The 20,266-nt window shown below is 37.2% G+C and overlaps 1 protein-coding gene across 2 annotated transcripts in view; it reads left to right on the forward strand.

The window, feature by feature from the left end:
• SEMA5A (semaphorin 5A) overlaps positions 1–20,266 on the forward strand; it is a 238,393-nt gene that overhangs the window by 26,052 nt on the left and 192,075 nt on the right. For both annotated transcript variants that reach the window (XM_010708516.3, XM_010708517.3), the window contains exon 3: positions 12,394–12,493. In XM_010708516.3, coding sequence (XP_010706818.1) covers positions 12,394–12,493 — 100 coding nt within the window. The remainder of the gene's footprint in view (positions 1–12,393; positions 12,494–20,266) is intronic.

Consider the following 20,266-nt stretch of genomic DNA (forward strand, 5'->3'; position numbering starts at 1 on the left):
TTCTCCCTCCATGAAATATCTTCAGGACTGAAAATATTTTAAGAGGTGTTGTCTTGGGCAGAATTGATAGAGGCAAGGAATTGTGTTAAGCTCAAACATTGTGAATAAAAAAAAATTAGCATTGTAATATGCCACTTTAGGTAAGTGTCATTGCAGGACATTCATTTTGAGAAATAGTCTTGCTAATTGAAACAGGTGTTGTCCAGAAAAGTACATGGTACTATTTTAACTATCTACAAGCAACTGGCCTATGCTTCTCTTTGTTACAGTAAATAAATAAAACTTGTGCAGGTTTCTTTGTGAAACTCCTCATTAAGACCGGATACTCGTTTCCTGTAATTGTACAACATGGTTTCCTTCAAGGTAAACTCTATGGCCAAGGCCATCTTATAATTGTTAAATGTGAAAAGTTAAGCCCCTCTACAGGGAGGGGAAGGCAGGCAGTGGCAGTGGTGGGTGCTGGAGCTGGTAACTGGAAGGGGGAGCTGCGCTTACTGGGGAGAACATGGGCTCTGTGCAGGCTGAGGTGTGAAGCTACTGTCTGCTTGGAGTGCTGACTAGCAGAACTGCCCCAGTGAGGAACAAATCTCTCACTGGTGTGGGGAAGGTCTGATGTAACTAGTATTATTTCCACATGTGAAAACACAGCTGAGATGGGTGGCATTGTTTTCACAGCTCAGAAAAACTCCATGTTTTGATAATGTACTCATCTGCATCTGAGCTGCTGAATGAGTCCCTACTCTAAAGTGTGGGTTAGCCTACATGCAAGGTGGTTTACAGTGCAGAGTTGGGAAAAAGTTTTCTTTGTTTCATCCTCCTTCACAAATGGATGTGTTTTTTTTTTTCTCTCTCCTGAGAATTCTACAGAGGTTTCTCATGCCCTTCTCATTTTTATTTATTTATTTAATTATTTTTCATCCTTTTGGTTTGATTAGCTTTCTGAAACTTCTCCCAGTTTTCTGCTCTTAAATTATATGTTTCAGGCTTAGGCCATTTCTCATTTTTATGCTTTAGATTGAACCATAATGTTAAGACTTGAAAATACCACTGCTGTGTACAGCAGATTCCTTATGCCTTTTTTTCCCAGGCTTTCTTGAACTAATAGCTGATGTGAACAGGATATACAAGTAGAAGGAACGTGCATCTGGTGCAGGATAATAATGCTTATGTTTCGCTGAGGTTGTCTCTCTCTCTATTTGACATCTCCTGCATTTGTTCTCTTTTTTCCCCAGTGTGTTCTCCTTCTCTATGCCTTCTACCTAAGTCTTCTATAAATTAGTTTCCATGTTGTCCCCCAGGCTTCCCTCTTTCTCTTCTTGTACATGAACTTAATCTTACTGTATTCTAGCTGCGGTAGTGTTTGCCTAGAAAATGCTCTGAAAACTTTCTGAAACTCTGTATCTTTGTGCCAGCACCTTTAATTAATACTGGATTATTACTTTTGTGTTGCATACGTTCTTGGTACTCTTCACCTGAACATTACCCACTTCTACTCAAATCCACCTCTAATCTGATGACAGACTTCTGGTCACCGTTAGTCTTAATAATCACTGCTTTTATAAATGCAGTATGTACACAATTTATTTTCCTGGCCTGAATGTGTGCATTTACATATGAGATTCCTGGGTTGAAGATAATAAACCATTAAACCAATTTCCAATAAACCATTCCAACACTTGTAGTCTGCTAGAGTAAACTGGCTTTGATAGCCTCCAGTGATCCCTTAGTTCTCTTTACTACTATTTAAACTCCTTTCTCAAATAACATGCTAAGCAATTTACTGTAATAAACAAGAATCATCCTAGCTGTGAACTGCCATGGAGGTGATTCTTCAGTTGCCCTTACAAACATGGCAGCTAATACTGATCTTGTGGTTCTGCAGGTGCCTCTCTCTGGAATTTTTTTTTGTTGAATTTGTTTTCTCTAATGCTGCCCTTGAGCTACTGTTTGTTGTGTGTCCAGACATACATACTATTCAAGAAGGGGAGGGTAGTTGCTAAATCTCCTGCTGACAGCTTCATAAAACCAAAAATTTGTAACGATTACTGTGAGGACAGCAGTGTCCTAAGAGCTGAGATAGCAGAGAATCTAGACAGTGAGAGACTGCTATCCCTGCTGTGTTTCTATGTCAGTGGCCTTATATCAAGGTGGTGTCATTCAGAGTGATATCTAGGAGTATTTCACTGCAAAATAGTGAGAACAGATATGTGCAGTGACAAAATGGAAAAAGAATGACAGTGGAATGCACTGTTGAAGTAGACAAATGTGAGTTGGTGTTGTATTCCAATGCATCATGGAGAAAAACCCAGAACTGAGCTCCCAGACCCTTTAGTTTTGACTCTGCCCATATCCTTTCTTTCATAATTTTTGTTTTTTAATGGTAGTCTGCAGTGTGATATTTCTATGGCTCCTAGTTTGAGCAGTTTGTGAAGATCGGTAGGCTTTTTGCTTTGAAGTGGACTAGATTTGGAAATCCGTATTTCAACGCCAGGTTTAAGCAACAGTCTGTAAATCACTTAACATTTGTTCAAAATACAGTGCTGAAGATTGGGCAACTGAAAGTTTTTAAACACAGTTCTTAGCACTTCAAACAGTTGTGAAACTTACCTGGTTATTATTTCTAACTACAATGCTATCCTAAGATGACTAATACTGTGTAATTTAAAAACATTATATCATCAGATGCTCTATGTGTAAGTCAAGGTTTTTTTTTCCTTACAAGTGAGGAGGAGAGTGTGGTTGATCAGAGTTCTTTCAGCTAGCTAGTGAAACTTTGCTAAGTAGGTTTCATTGTTGTTTTTCCCCTTCTGGTTTTCTGGTTTCTGTGTATAAGAGAGAAGGGGGGAAAAAAAAAAAAGGAAAGGAAAACAAACAAAAACTTAACAACAAAAAGCTCTAATTGGATATCATGGCTGATGCCTTGTCACTATTTAATTTCTACAGAACTCTAAAGTGATCTGAAGTGTATAAAAACTGTGCTTGTGGAACTGAAACTGCTTTCATCTAGGTGGGAGTTAAGTCTTTTTTTCCCTTATAACTTGTGTTTGTATGCAACGTGTGTGTGTTTGAACAATGAAACATAAACAATTCAAAATCCTTGTTCAGAAAAATAAGAAATAAGTAGTCATTGCAGCAGATGTTACTGTCTCTTCCCTGAGGGCACAGACAGTCAGAACCCAAATTCCCTTTAATTATCCCAGTAATAGACATCTGCACGCACATAAGAATACAGAAGTATGTATTTCTAACTGGCGAAGATTTGTCCATGCAAAGAAAACAGAAATACAGGCTAGATTGTCTGCCTTAGAATCATAGAACCACCAAAGTTGGAAAAGACCTTCAAAGTCATTCAGTCGAACCATCCATCTACCACCAGTATTTCCTCACTAAACCACATCCCTTAGTGCAACATCTAAATGTTTCTTGAGCAGAAGCACCTTGAGACTTTGGAGGTTAGAAGTGTGGGCTGTGAAAGCAGGTCAGGGAACCAGGGCAGGGCATTTGCTGTGGCTGCATCTCTCTTGCCCTGTGAGCCAGCAGCTGAGGCCATAACTTAGGGAATAACAAGAGCAGTAGTAGAAGAAATGGAGAGCTGGGTAGAAAGTAAGTTTAAGAAAGAAGTTCTAGTTCACTGTTCTGTAACATATGGCTTGTTTTAAGTAGAGAAACACATACTTTAATATACTTCTTTTTTTTTTAATCCCCATTTAATAATAAATGAACTACTTATAGTCCTGCTGTGTTATGTCCAAAATTGTTATGAAGCTGGTAATAGTTGTTTAAAAACTAGTGGCCCATTGAGCAGCTGGTGACTTACAGGATAACATCAAGAGCTTTTTTAGCCTTAGGATCTATCTTATTATATATGCTTTAAAGTGCAGAGGAGCTGGCAGAGTTTCTAGGTGAGGCTTCAGGACCATGATATGTTGTGTTTGTTGGATGGCAGAAGAAAGGTAGCTGCTTTGCTCATGATCTAAAGAGATCTCCAGAATGGTGGGTTGTGAAAGGAAGCCACAGTTTTGAGGTTGGCTTTCTTCTTTTCTTATTTTTCCCCTATAAGCAAAGTTGAGCTCTGAACTATAGATGGAGATCTGACATGTTTTCACGTTTCCAAAGGGGAACAAAATGTAGCAAAGTAAGACTTAAAAGAGAAATATCTGTAGTTTGTGGTTGCTGATTTAATCTTGATGGGCAAGATAGCAACTCCGTCTTTTCTTTAATAAAGACTTGTACTGCATTAGCTAAACTTGCTTATGCAGTTGTTTTTATTTCATCCATTGGTGTGCAGAAATCATATTTTCTTATTTCATCCTACGTCCTTATTCTAGAAACTTCACAGTTCTTCACTATTTAATCAACAGAATGTCTGTTATTTTTCCATCATAGAATCACAGAATGGCTTGGGTTGGAAGAGACCTTAAAGCCCATCTAGTTGCAATGCCCTGCTGTGGAAATGTTGCTCCATACTAGTTCAGGCTGCCCAGGGCCCCATCCAGCCTGGCCTTGAGCACCTCTAGGGATGGGGCATCCACAGTTTCTTTGGGCAGCTGTGCCAGGGACTCACTGCCCCCAGTCTATTAGTAACATAAAAAGTGTTCTCAGTTTTTGTAGCAATTTTGGATTAGCTACTATAAATACATTTTCTTTTGATTCCCAGTTATGATGTCTGCATACTGTTAAAATTGTATTACTAAAATCAATACAGCCCTAACATAAATGTACTCTTTTTGATGGGGGTCTACATGGAGTGGCTTTCTCATTGAAAACAGTACTGAGTTTGTATGTAGGCCTGTCTGTCCAAAGCCTTTCACTTTATAGAGGAACATGGAATGGTGCCTGGTGATACCACCTTTTTGTCTGATTTCTTTGCTTTTCTTTGCCTGTGTTGCATTTAGTCTGCTTTTGGTGTATTCCATTTAGACTAGGAGAGCTGTCTGGTAGCAAACACTGTATGATCTGTTACATTCATCACCTTCCTTAAATTTGACATCTGGATATATGGACCATATACACAAAGTTATGGCAAACATGTTCAAATCTAAGTAACAGGTGGATCAGGAATTTCACTGGGACATGGGGCTGGGCTTGGTTTTTGGATACTTTTCAGGAAAAAAAGATCTTTTTATGTGTTCTTTCTGTAAGTTTAAATGATAGTTTTTTTTGTTGTTGTTTGTTTTTTTCTATTTATTTAATATTTGTAATGCAGTAGTTTCTCCTACGAGCATACTAAAGATCAAAGAAAAAGAACAAGAGCCACCTTCCTTAAATGTAATTCTTCACTGTGGGTGGAATATATATGTGCTTGCTATCTAAAAGTCAGATTACTTATACAGAAGTAGCAAGGAAGTGCACAACTTCAACTCTGGTACTGCAATACAATGTTTTTAAGTACTGTCTTTAAACTCTGCTACTGTAAGATGCATTAATAATTAATTCATCAGACTATGAAATGCATGGTAAAGGACAGCACTGTAAATTCCGTAGGAAGGGCTAATGAATGTCCAGAGCTTTGATGTGAATCTGTATCTATATTGAGTGCTTATGGCTTTGCATTCTCCAGAGAGTCTGCATTTGCAGTCCAAGAGTCCAAGAGGCAGGACTCTACATCATCTCCCTGCAGGCTCTTCCTAAATCATGGCTCTATTTCCTGTAGAAGCATGGGCCAGACATGGTTGTTTTACTGATACAGTTCTGCAAGTCAACCTGCCTTAGCAGTCAGGATCTAAAGTTAAGGATACCAACATACCAGTGCATATAGAAAACATATGTCTAGAATTAAAGGTTTTGGAAAAGAAGTCTATGACAGGCAGGCATTCTCTGCTTTGCAGTAGACTGCTATGTTCAAAGAGTTCAGCTTCTACCATTCATTCTTCCAGCTTACAGAAGAATGGCAAGTAACAGGACAGATATTTGTGCTCAGAATTGGAGATATATAATAATTATTAAATGTATAATTAATATATTGCTTATTACTTCTAACTTGTAGAACAAGTCTTTGCTTTGTAATAGAAATGGGAAAATATTTACCGTGCTTATTACAGTTGTAAGATGAGCAGGAGTTTCTTTTTTTTTGGTGTTTTTTTTTGTTTGTTTATTTGTTTGTTTATTAATTGTTCTCCCTTACTCTTTTGCATTTATGATATTTTCATTGTGACTATATCCAGCAGTAAAAAAACCCATCAGAGAAACCTCATACTGACCTGTTTTGCAACAGTGCTAGACTAGTATAGATAGAAGAAGAATTTGCTTTAAAATAAGTAAAAATATGTAAAGAGTGACTAAAAGTTATGAAGTAATGTATATGATGTACAAATATGTAAAGAATGGCTTTAAAGTTATGTAAAAAATTCTTTGTATTTGTGTGGGTTTAAACACAATTTAAGTGTTCGCTATGTATAGCTGGAACACTGTGCACCCCAAGTGGAATGAATTAGCTGTTATGGAGCTTTGGGTCTCTATAGCTTGAGGAGGACACAAAGCCATTTTCTCAGGTCTTGCCTGGCTTCCCCTCCACTTCATTGACACACAGGGGAACCATGATGCCTGATGGAGAAGTCTGTTCACAGCTTTGTTTTCAGAAGCCCTGAAGGAAACAAACACTTGTGTATGATATGCGTGTAAATATAGAAACTTTCTTCCAGCTAATTACAGATTTTTTAAAAAACCTTAGAGCTTAAAAGTTATTTAAATCTGGAAGTCATTGTAGTGAGTGCTGAGTAACACGTACCTTGAATAAACCCTAGGAAAGTAAGTTGTGTTGTTGACACACTAAGCCCCTTTTGGATCAGTAGGTATGAAATATGAGTGGTTTTGGATGGAGTGCAGCCATTCTTTGCCTGAAATGTCTTGTTCTTTTGGCACTTGTGGAATAGTATTTGCACGTATTTCCATTATTCACTTGAGTTGTGGTACTTTCATGTGCAGTGAGCTGATGACTTACCAGCAAGATAAGAGTGTGTTTAATTCATTACTGTGAGGATGATATGATGGAAGAGCTTAAAAAGGGCGATGATTGGAAATGTAAGAAAAATGTGTAAACAGCAGTGAACTACAAAAGATGCAACAGGCTTCAGCATGCCATTTTTCTTTTCTATTTTTTTTACCCTAGCACAGAGAGATGCTTATTTTCTTGAAGTTGTTTTGAATGAATTCATTATTCATTGAAGTAGATAATAATGGGAAGCTTAAAATGAGGGCATAACAATCACGCTGGAATTGATACCGATGCTGCACAGGGATTACTGAAGAATATCTTGTTTTTCTCAGCCTTTGTCCAAAAATAGTTAGCGTTGATGGATTCTGGAAATGTCACAGCAGAAAGTTTCTCAGTGTGCCTTGTTGGTCCCTAGAGAGTGCAGTGCCACAAATAAACCCCAAACCAGAGCATGTTGTGGAGTGAGCAGGTGGATGGCCTCTTGCCATCCGTGATAACTCTGTTGGTGGATCCCCCTGGGGTGAGGGAGGCTGGCAGCAGGACAGCATGGGATATCATGGAGGAGCTTCTGACACGTCACTGACTTTCAGGAGGATAGAGACTTGGTACAAATAGATATAACAGGGAGGTGAAATCTAAGGCTAAAATCAATACACAGTCTCAGGAAGATGAGGATTAATGTACCATACTAGATTAGATATGTTTAATTAGAAAACAACTTCAGCATTCAGTAGCAGATTTTAATTTTCTTACGATAAGATTAGTGATTTTGTAGTACTGATGCCACCCAGAGACTTCTGTTAATATTGCAAATCTGCTCATTTTCACAGTAGTACAATTATTATTTTGCTAACAGAGTATCTTCAAAAAGTGATTCTGCACAAATGTTTAATTTTGTGCTTCTTATTTACCCAAAAGGACACCATGGTTTGAAGTGACATGGTGTGTACACCATGAACACTATTAATTTTTCTTAATATTTATGTTAATTTTCTAGTGAGACTGGAGGTCTCATCTTTTAATTTCATTATTCTCCATTAAAGATCACTTCTGAATTAATTTCTAAATATACCACTTCCTCCCTTATTTGTCATTTTTCAAATTATTTTTTAGTTGCCGTAACTCAATTTTGGTGGGCTGAACAGTGAAACTTAGGTTAGAGAAAACTTGACCATTTCATTTACAAAGAACTGCTGAGCTCAGCAACCTGTGGCTAGTCTACAGCAATGTGCGCCAGACAAGACAGGACCTGTTGGACAGACACTAACATTAAAGTAAAAATGAGGCACATTTCTGTACTTCTATTATTTGTATGATTATCTAACACCCTCCTGCCTAGCTTTGATTGTTAACCTCCGTTTAGAAAACTCCCTTGACCTTTCTACAAGCTGAGGGAACTCCAGTGCATTTTTTTGTTCCATGGGTTTATGAACCATGGCACACTTCGTTTCCTATTAAATCTAAGCTACTAAAGAAAGAGCCAAACTCTGAAAGATCCAGGGAAACCCACTGCGGTTCACAGCTTGTGAAAGAGCTGTAGGTTCCTCAAAATCTCTTGACTCTTTCAACACTTATCTTTTAATTTCATGGGAAAAAGATCAATTTTATTTTGGGAACATTTTTTAATTATAAGACTTACAAATTTAGTACTACAAGGGTGGCTCCAAAAGCAGTACCTCCTATCTTACTATGTTGGCCCATGAACTCAGAGGCAGATATTGATGGTATGACAGTAGAGACTGAACCTTCCCACCAATATTCCAGTACCTTTTTTTGCCGTGTGACAGATGGCAGCAGAGGGGCAATCTGACAGAATGGTGTCTGACATGGTAGTGCAGATGAAGTGAAGGTGTGTCACTGAATTTCTCCCTGTGGAAATAATGGCACCCACTGACATTCATCAATGCTTGGTCGGTATTGATGGCGAGCCAACAGTGGATGTGAACACAGTGAGGTAGCAGTTGTACATTTCAGCATTGGCAACAATGACAGTGGGTCACCTCTGCTGGTCCAGATTTTTATAAGTATGGAATGCAGACTGTTGTTCATTCCTGGTGGAAATGCACAGCTAATGGTGGTGATTATGTTGAAAAGCAGTGTTTAGTAGTTGAGAATTTGCTCTATTATATAGTGTTCTTGTGGTCTTTGTATCAGCTGTAGTTTCCATGGAAACAAACATGAAGCATTACTTTTAGAGCAACCTAGATATATTAGTAACATAGTTCTGGTAAGTGATATGTATCTCGCTCAGCTAATGGTACATATCTGCTATGTTAGTACTGAAAAGAGTCCATCATGTGTTGTCATGATTGAATGTAACTCTTCCATGGACAGGTTTAAGCCTGAGAACTATGTGGAAAAGTAGATGTGCATATTCACCTTTAAAAGAGGCAGTGGGGGGTGGGGAGAAGATAGATTGAAGGTGTGTCAGAATAATGTTTTTGAATATCAGTTGTGGGAAGAGAGGATTCAGAGAAGGACTGGGTATTTAACTGTTGCACATGACATACGGGTGGAGGAAGAGGAGGGAAAGCCTGAGATTAGAGATAATGGGGGAGAGTGGGATTGCTGCAACTTGCCACCTGTGATCAGCATGCAGCATAGCTTGGTCATATCAGCAGACAGCTTTTAATTAACTTATGCATTCTTTATTGTGTTGTAGTATACAAAATATATAGATGTGTTATTTTGGAAAAGATGTCATGTTGCGTCTATATGAACACCATTAATAAAATGAAATTATTCTTGTTACTTTATAATGGGTTTTCAATTCTAAGAAAATTATTTTATGGATGTTTAATAGATTCTTATACTATTCTTACTTTAAAGAGAATTCGTGAAAGAATGGAAAGACTTACACCTTTGGGTTTTCAACTAGATTTTGATGTATGGGTAATAAATATTTTTTTCTGTGATACAGTTGCATCAATTTTTTATAGCGTGACTTAAAGCAGTATTCTACCAAGAAGCTTTTATTTCTCTACTTAAAAGGGCTTCGATTGTATTTTTGTTGTTTTTTCCTGTGCAAAAATAACACAAAGTTGTAGTTTTATCCCATAAAAGTTTGCTCCTATGCAACACATGATGCTACTGTGGCAAACAAGACATGGTTTTAGAGTTTTTGCTGAAAAGAAAGCAATTCTTGCTGCCATTTGATCTTCTTGACCTTATTCCCTCAAGCAAGAATGACGCTGAATACAACAAAGAATGGATAAAATAATTTATTGTTTGCAGGAGTAGAGGGGAACCAGATTTCAGAGAGATTTCCTAGCTTCTCTTCTTGCTTTCTCACCTTGACTTGCCTTGCACTGCCTAACCTCTGCCCTCCCTGCTCCAAACCTAGAAATGGTGTTGATCACCTCCTTGCTGTACCTTGAAGTTTTATTTTACTGTACTGAGACAGCAGGACAAGTAGAAGAGAATTGCTTCTCAGTCTCCTTTGTAGACTTCTGCTATTAATTTGTGTCCTAGGGTTGTTCTTCCAGCCTTGGTGCATCCTCTGCCCTCTGGCCTGGTTTTAAAGCTCTGAGGAACTGAGTTTCTTAAAGACTTGCATCTCTATATCTTTTAACCTGATTTCTTGACTTTTTATAACTTTACTATTGATCATTTCATACAGAAGGCATCACTGAATAGCTGAAGTTGCAAAATCAAGTATCAAAAAGTTAGGAAATGCCTGTTTTGGTCTTGCCTATGTAGCCTTCTAAGGTGTAAGCATAAATAGATAAATGCATATATAGCTATACAGGCCTATAATGTGTTAATGTGTATACATATTCTTTTCCCTGCTGAATCCTGCTAGGTTCTGTACGCAACATCTGTAGTGGTAGCTGGTGGCAGCTGTACATGGTTGTTTAATAAGTGGCCCTATCCCCTCCCATGACCTGATTTGATAACCTATCCAGCACAGATGGAAACAGCTACAAATTCTGCAGAACGCGTACAAACTGACATTACAGGCCTGTAATTTCCCAAATGCATACAGGCTGTCATTAAAAATGCAGAAGTTAGTTTTCTGACACACAAGTGATTCTACTCTGTGCTTCCATCTGTTTTTTTTTTCCCCAAATATATAACGCTACAGCTTCTGCACAGTATGTTCAGTGGTTCTCTGCAATGGCTGAATACATTTGGGCACAGAACAACATTTTTCTCCTGGGCTCTCTTTGTAGGCACGGATGACCTACTTGTGCTAAAACTTTAATATTTAAATTAAGAACAAATCATCCAGAAACAGGTACCAGACATGGATTATTTCAATCCAGACTTTTGCAAAAGTAAAAATATGCATATGAGTAAAGAAGGAAGTTTATAATGGGGGTTGATAACCTGAACTGCATCTGGGGATATCAGTTCCAAAAATGACAATGCTGTAGTATTCTCAGGGGCTGGTGTTGACTGTATTCCAAATGGTGGGACTATGTGCTCACCCTTGGTCTTTTTATTGTTTTTTGTAACCATAGTCCTTAAATAGATGGTTCATTTTGTCATACGTATGTAGATTTCTTCTACTCTTGTATACATTCCATGTGACTGATTTGAAGCAAATGTTTAAAAATAGCGTTCTGATATTGTGAGAATTAAGAGAAACTTCTGAGGGTTGTATTCTTTGCAACTACACTTTCTTTAAAGAACCATTTATATTCTCAATATGTCTGCATAAAAATAAGTGAATCTTACTATGTTTCCAGAACAAAGTTTGTCATTCTTGTGGTGATATTAACACACTGTTGTGTCCAACTAGTGATATGGATGCAAGAATAATAGCAATACAAATATATAAAGAGCTTGTGTTCTACTGGTTACTGAGCTGCTTATTTATGTATGTTTAATTTTGAAAATAGGAAATGCAGATACAGCTTGTTGTTGATTTTCAGCAGCTTACCCTCTTTTCTGCTCTGTGTTTTATGTAGCAGTGCATTGGTCTGAGGAAGACAAGTTATAAAAATAAAAAATGTTAACTTGAATGCCAAGCTTGTTCACTTTTATCTTCCACACCTTTACCTCGTTACTGAGGAAATGATGAAAAGTCAAATTTTCTCATTTTTCTCACTGTTTCCCACTCAGTCAGATCTTCTCTAAAGAATAAAGCAAAAACAACCACTAATCCAGGTCTGCTTCTGATGCATGAAAAGTTAATCTGACTTCATTTGTATGTTATCAGCCAGCGTACGGGAGTTGTACTGAGTTTTTATCTGCTTTAACTGAGGAGAAAAACACATCTGGCTTATGAATCAGACCAAAAATTTGAATGCTTAATTTGAGCATGTATTGAATGACTGCCTGATGTATTTTATAAGTCTGTAGGAAGATTATGTGGCAAGGTGGTGAAAATATTCTATATTTCTTCAGTGGACCATAGTGAGAACTCACAGCCCCACAGTTATCTGCAAATGGACCTGATGTACTGTAACTATGATATTTACAATAACAGATATATTTCTTCTTCATTGTTTTAGAAATTGCCCCTTGGTTACATGTGTTCAGAGCAGAAGATGCTGTAGACTTCTCACAGTTAACATTTGATCCAGGACAAAAAGAGCTTATTGCTGGAGCAAGGTGAGAAATGTATTTTTTTCATGTTGCATCAGATTCGATTTTATTATTTGATAAGTAATACTGAGCCAAATTCTGACATCAAGTTTCTCTTGTATGACTCTCCTTCTTTCCATACTCGCTCAGCTAAACACTGTTGGTTTATTCCGGTTATTCCTCACCAAAGTTGAAAGATGGAGTGCCTGCTATCAAAGAGTGCACAGTGTCTTACTCTTTTATCCTTTTTAAGAGGGATGTCCTGGGATACTCCCAAACTTTGTATGCAAACTTTGGATGCATACAGTAAAACAAGGCAGATACTGTATGACATTGTGACAGAAGTTAGTATAGCACAAAACTTGTAATGATTTGGCTACACAATATCGCTCTTCTTGCATGGGTGATTCTAATAATTATTCAGTGCAGTGCCAGTTACAATGTGCTGAAGGCTGCAGAATTAGTGTTGAAGTCAGTGATAATCATCATTTCTATACAGTAAGACAGTACTTTGCAAGCTGTGATAAATAGTGATGCTGTCCTAGCTGTCAACATTGGAAGCACTGTCAGTCCTTATACATCAGTTTTTTTTCTCTTAGCATCCAAACTATAGTAAACCATTTTCCTTGGCAAAAGATCTTAACAACTGACTTAAATAATGTCTTCCTTTTGAATATATTTTACTGTACACAATTTTTAAAGTTCTAGTCATGTAATTTTTTAGTTAGATTTAGCAATGGAGTATGTTTCCCAATTTGTTTCCTAATTGAAAATGAATTTGAACCAGACAGAGCAGTATAATGCACTGCGAGAAACTTTTGTCCCTGTACGAGCTGAACCTTTCTGTGTGTCTAGCACACCTGAAATGAGATTTATTCTGTACTCATATTGATTTGCTATTGTCTGAGATGCCAAGTGCAATGAGGCATAAGGCTGTCAGCTAGTACCATTTTATAAAGAGAGCTAGCATAAGTCAGAGCTGTCTGAGCCCCTCTGCAGTCCCATGAAGCTACATCTTGGATGAATGCATACTGTATGGATCTCAATACCTTATGAAAAAAAAAACAAAACAACTTTTCTCTGTTTTCTCATAGGCTCCAAATCTCAGGGAAGATTATGCTCACTATAATTTTTGCTTTTAACGAATCGCTATGAGATGAGCTTCAGATGCCTTTCTTGAATTGTCAGTGATTATGAAAAAATACTAGTTGTTTATTCTGCCTTTTGCAAAAGACCAAATGCAGTAAGAGCAGTAGGATCCATTTGGCTTCTCTGCAAGTTATTACTACTTCAGAGCAAGAGATATGAAGCTCTGACAAAAAAAGCATAATTGAAAATAATCAGTGTCATTAAAATCACAATAGAAGTCTTTGTTTTTCACAGTCCATCATAGTTAATGTGTTAATCTGTTATGTGTTCATATAATTTGTTAGATTTTTCTGTTCCTTATTCTGTATTTCCAGTCTAAATTTTGAGTTTTCCCACAATGTTGTTTGTTTTTCTTCTCCAGAGACCTCATACTATTGACTGCACTTGCTGTTGAGCTGTCCTGACTGTACATATTATTAATACTATTTTTTTTACCATTTTTTTCACTACATATTCTACTATTCTTGAAGCACTTGCTATACTATATGATGACATTGTGTGTCGTGGGATCATAGATTCAGTTGATGAGCAAGCTATTGCTGGGGTGCTGCAGTCCTGTAACTGCAAGAGTTGGTATTACTTTTTATGTACGTTTTATGTCAAGTCCTCCTGATTGTGAGAGTAAATCCACTCTGTGAGAATGTGATGTAGAGCTTCCGGCTCCTTTTCATGAGTGATGTTTGCAGCTATGTGTAGTCACAAGTGGCTCCAAGGATGTTACTAATGTGAATTTTTGCAAAATTTGAGAAGAGGAAATAAATTTCTGAATGTCTGTGTGTGTAACTTTATCTGTTGAGTGATAAGTTCCCTGAGTTTTTCCTTGAAGCATTGTTTGTATCTATGCTTCACTCTAAGTCATCTAAATGGAGCATTAATATTATTATATTTGTGCTAAGGCCTGTGGGTAAATTTTAGTTCAAGTTTCTTCCTCATGTACTTTATCAGCTTCACATGTCCTAAAAGCAGTGAGAAATAAATTTTCTGTCCTAAGCTGCAAATGTGCTCTAATAAAAGACAGTGAGAAGAATGCATTATTAATTTTCCATTTCCTGTGGAATATCATTTGCAGAATCGTTTGTCTTGAATTATTCGAAGAAATTATAAGTTTTTTTTATTATCTTGTGTTCTTGTACTAGCACTTTCGTATTGAAAACTAATAACTACATCAAATGAAATTTCAGGAAGATTAGACTGATTAAAATTTCCTGTTTTAGTGGTGAAAATGATAATCTGTAATCTTTTAACATGTTACCCAGTCATTCAGTAGCAGTGTGCACGTGGAAAAGATGCAAATAAACTTGCATTAATATATTAGTTGATTTACATTGTCAGGAGAAGTACTCCTATTACGAATTACTTCTCAAGCATCCAAACAAAATCAAGGAGTTATGCTTGTTCCCCTAGGCTTCTGCTTTAGTTGATCTGATTAAGAATTATTTTCATGGCCCAGAGCTTTTCTATCTTCTATATTCTATAGCCTCAACAGAGGTTCATGACTTCTTTAATGTAATGAGCAAGGTGGAGAGGATCCCAGCTGGGATACACACTGGATTCCCATTGGAGGCTGCCAGCGACATGCAGCTAAGCAAAAAGGCAGATATGATACTATGAGTCATTAAAAACTGTCTCCACTAGTGACAGAGAAAGATTGATTCTATTGCACAAGATTCTTGAGAGAATTAAACTGTAATAATGTATATAATTCTGCTTGTATATGCTTAGAAGAGATGTAGGAAGGAGCTGCTAGAAGAAGAGAACTGGAATCGATGTTGGGAGAAAAAAAACTGAGCCTGTGCACAGTGACTGCCTATAAATCCATCAGTGGGTACATCTAGTGGAGGAAATAGCTGTATTAACTGTACAGTAGTGTTGGCAGTAAACCAAATTATTTCAAGTTGGCCATGGGTAATTTAGTCAAGAAACAATGAGTTTTGTAACATTTTACCAGTATGAACAGAAGAAAAATAGCTATTCTTGAGATAGAGATCTCTAAACATATGAAAGGAAGAGTATTTTCCATAGCAGGCAGTTAGCAGGAAGGCTATTTGCAATCCTTTACAGCTAAAATTAGTCTTGCCTACTCATTTTCAGAAATAAAGGTGGTCCTCTGGTTGTCTGTGGACATTCTGTAGCTGTTTTGCAAAAAAATTTCATTTTTTCTCCTGGACGCAGCTGTCTTCCCATCCTCATGAGATGTCTCTGGCTGACATTTTGTTTTGTGAAATGTCCAGTTCTCCTGCAGATTTTGAGTTGATTAATTAGGAGTATCTTAGGCTCATTTCACTTTTCTTGCACCATCCACAGAGATCTCTGAAAGTTTTCTGAAGTGGACCAGTGCTAGCTTACACTTCCATTTTAATCATCCTACCCACAGTAGCCCTGGGATTTTCCTTGTGCTACAGTATTGCCTACAACTTGGCACAACTGCCCCAATTTCCCCATTCCTCCACCCCCATTCTAGTGAGAAATGTCAGTCTGAGTAAAGGTTCTTTTTGGCTCAGTTTGGCTTATTTCTAGAGCGTGCACAGTTATTTCTCTGAATGCAATAGAATGAAGTAACTGCAGTCAATTTTTGTTAATCGCCTCTCAAATTTCTCACAAATCTTGTACCTCAACCGTAGGAGGTGTCTTGACTTCCTTATATGCTTTTCCTATCATGCTTTTCCTATCATGAAGTTCAATCTGTTTTAGTAGGGACTGCTTTAGATTCTGAATATTGCTGTTCAGTAAATGTTCAATTATACCTTCTGTTTTAATCTTAAAAGAACACTAGCAGAGCTAGTGTTTAGTGTAGGCTTGCACTTGTCTTCATGTCAAAGAGTTGACCATCATTAATCCCCTTCCAGTGTAACAGGTTTCCTTAATAACGTATTGAATCTGAAGCACAAATTTTGCAGTACTTTTCTTTTAAAACCGTATAATTGTGTCTTCTGTCAACCTGCTGTGCAAACTGAGATATTAGTGCTGTTGGCGAGGGTTTCAGAGGGAGAGGAGTGTCTTCTAAAATGATGGATGAATTAACCTGGATCTCAGTAACAACCTTCCATTGCTCTGATTGCCAGGGACCTTTTCCCACAACTTGCCTGTGTAGAAACTTTAATTTAGTTAGCTTTGAGAAATAGGAGGAATGGGGTTAGAGGAGGTGGAGACAGACGTGTAGAGATAGAGGGAGAAACTGTATTACCTGACATTGATGAAGCAGCCCAAAGCACATGGTAAGGACAAGCAAAGATTAAACTTCAATTTCTGAAGCTGAATTAGGGGAAGAAGAATTATTTCTATTTTGGTTGCTAGGTTTTAAAATTAGCATGTGGAGAATATGACAGATTTTTCAGTATTATGTCAATTGGATCTAGATTTAACATAAAATGAACTGTTTCTCCTAATAGGTATGTGTTAAATTGGATGAGATTATACATTTAAGTGAAATGAAATAAAATAGTTTCATGAGAGATTCTGTGCACTTCTATGGATGCAAACCAACTTTTAGTACACTACTGGGTGGCTGTTGGCTTTTGATGCTCAGTTTTATGGGAGTATAGCTAAATTACCATAACTCTAAGCTTTGCCCCAGACATTGTTCATTGCATCATGTATGACCTGACAGACAAAGTAAATGAGTTCTCTGAAAATCTGAAACATTCACAGGAACTCATTTGTTTTCCTCATCTTCAAACCAAACCAAAACAAAAAATAAACATACACCAAAACACTTTTTTTATAATTAAGTGGCATCAGCAAAGGCTTACTTTTACAACATTAGGTCATCACTAAGCTCAAGGAAATGAAACGCCATTTGCTTATCTTATTCTGATAAATCCTAATAAAATATTCAGATGTACATTTATCTGTGTGCTATTTAGTGGACCTACTTAGCATCTAATCCTATATTTTAAGAAGCCAGAAAGCATGGAGATGACGAAGTTCCCCACTTGCTTTCTTTCTTTTATACAGGTTTTGCTCCTTCTCCTGTGGTGTTTGCTTTGTTTCCCTCCTGAAAAGCTCAAATAAATGGGGGAAGACCTACTAGGGGGAGGATGCAGCAGTGTCAGAATTGTCTTGACAAATTGTGCATTGCCTTCCTTCTCCTTATTCCCTGACAACACAGTAAACACTTAACAACTCTAGCTATTATAAATCCAAAAGTGTTAAAATTCTTCCAGGCATCTTGTTAAACAGTTAAGTAGAATCTAGAATAGTTCAAAGGAGAAATGTTGGGGTTTGAAATAGTTGCATTTTCTTTCCATCTGTTGTTTTTTTGTTGTTTAGTTTTTTTTTTTCCAAAATTGTTTTATTCAAACTATACCAGGTTATCCCAAAAGAAGGTTATTTGTTTAAAGCAAGGGTAAAGTAACCCTCTTGTTCCCAAGCATCTTCTGCTTAAAATTGTAGGCTGGTAAGAGCCTGACTGGAGGCTATTCATGAAATGCTCTAATTTAGTTTTTACTATACTTTAAATTCTTTTGTTTGCTTATCAAAAATGGGTTCTAAAGCTATTATCCAACTTTTTTTTTTTAATAGGATAATATATATGTAGATTTCTTTTTTTTTTTCTTTTTTTTTTTAAAGCAGAGCTGTTTAACAGCAGTGGCTTTCTCCTGTATGTTCTCCTTCAAGTTAATTAAACTTGCTTTGAGGTTTATCACTTGCTTGGAGGTGGCTTATTGCCTCAGTCACTCCTTATCCTGCTGATGAAGGACTATAACAGTATGCCTTTTCACTTAATTAGATGTGTGTTTGGGAACGTTAATTTGAACCATTACTACCACTTGCCACAATAACAGAAAGGCAAATTAAGGGATTCATTAACAGTGGTTTACAGATCTCTAATAAAGGAATAAATAACTGTACAGGTTCACTTCTTACTGTTGTCTGCTCCCAGCAGGAGAATCTGAGTCTGTTGTTAATGAGATGCTTTGAGCATACTTGGAGAATATAGGCACCAGGAATTAGCTGCTGCATGCTTTGAACATCCATCTGGGTTTATTGCTCATTTAACACTTTGTTCAGAGTAATCAATGTCTGTCCTTCCACTGATTGATTTGATCCAATTTAAGGTATGGTTTAATGTTAAATCTAAGAGAAATTATCATCCTACTGAAAAAGGAGGGCCTTTCTCCCCTTGTCTCCCTTTTCTACCTTGTTAATGAATTCTTAAATATTCTTAAAAGCTAACACTTTGTCCTTCTCCTGCTCATGTCTTTCTCCACTATGACACTGTTTCATCGAGGTCTGGTGATAATTTGATTGCAAAGTAAGACTAGTAAGACTAGACATTTCTCTAATCCTGCAAAAATTATTCGTTTTCTTGTGCTGTTTTAATGTTTTGCCATTTTATTTACTGTATGAACATGATGCAGCATTAGAAGAGCTCTAGAGGTTGACCCAGGACAAGACAAAAAGAAATATGGCAGGAGTAAATGAAGATTTTTTAGCAGAGACCATGTTTATTTCAGTGTAAACCATCTTCAGAAATAATATCAGAAGAAAGGTGTTCTGAAGATGCCTGTCTTTAATTGAAGTCATTGTCTTTATTGTATATGCTTGATCTGTGCTAATTGTAGTATAGACCTTGCTATGGGATATGGCAACTTGTGCCTTCTTTTGCTCCCCAGACTATATTCTCACGCCATTTATCTACTCCTTTCTTTAGTGATCTTCAATCCAATGTACTGTCTTAGTTCAACCGTGCTGACACATAGGTTGTGCTTTCTGATCTTGCCTACTTCTGTGTACTTTTACAGCACTGGAATGAAGGGCAGGGAGCTGCTGCCTAAGAATCTGATACCATGATATAAAAGTTCTAGAAAGAGCAGTGAGACTTTAAGATATTAAGCATTCAAGCAGTGAAAGACCACAGAAAACATTCATGACTGTGTATGTGGTAGGGTACTGTATAGTATATGTCGTATCTTCCAAAACATAAAAATAGAGGGCATATACTTGAAGATAAATGTTGCAACACAAGAGTATTAAAGACTTGGTCTACCGTTATGCTGTACCTGATTAATGTTTTTGTTGAGGTGATATTTCAAATAAACAAGTATGAATAGCTGAGTAAGCTCACAAAGTGTATGTATTTAAAGAATAACCAGAAAAGCTGTGTGATCTAAAGGCATAAGAGATGCACAGGTAACAGATGCACTGTGATCATCTCCAGCTATGGGAGCCCAGGTGCTGTGTAAAGGAAGCTTGAGCTGACAGAAGAAGACTGTAATATGTTTGAGATGGCCTGAGGGGACTATAGAAGGAAAGTGAGTTCCAGAATTGCAGACAGGCCACTTGGTACATTTCTCCTCTTCCTGGAGAAGCAGTTGGTGTGAAAAATCTAGAAGCGATGCCTGGCTGTGGTTGGTCCTCTGTAAGGCATGCTCTGTTGAGACTGTGTGTAGAGTCACAGGGAGGTGTGTATTATAAGACTTGTTAATCCTGACGAGTAATCATCAGAGCAGTAAATCAAATTTGATGGGCTCCTTGTTGACTGGGTTAATTTAATTTATACCATTTTTTCTTAATTCACGCCAATTCTCTTTGCAAAGCTGAGTGCCCACTGGTCAGTTTATGATAACCTGAGCCTTCCTTTTTCCTTTGGAATATTGATAAAACTTTACTTTTCATTATTGTGATTTTACTGTTGTTCTTTTTTTTTTT

This window comes from Meleagris gallopavo, chromosome 3 (genome assembly GCF_000146605.3).
Source record: "Meleagris gallopavo isolate NT-WF06-2002-E0010 breed Aviagen turkey brand Nicholas breeding stock chromosome 3, Turkey_5.1, whole genome shotgun sequence".
In the NCBI taxonomy this organism is placed as follows: domain Eukaryota; kingdom Metazoa; phylum Chordata; class Aves; order Galliformes; family Phasianidae; genus Meleagris; species Meleagris gallopavo.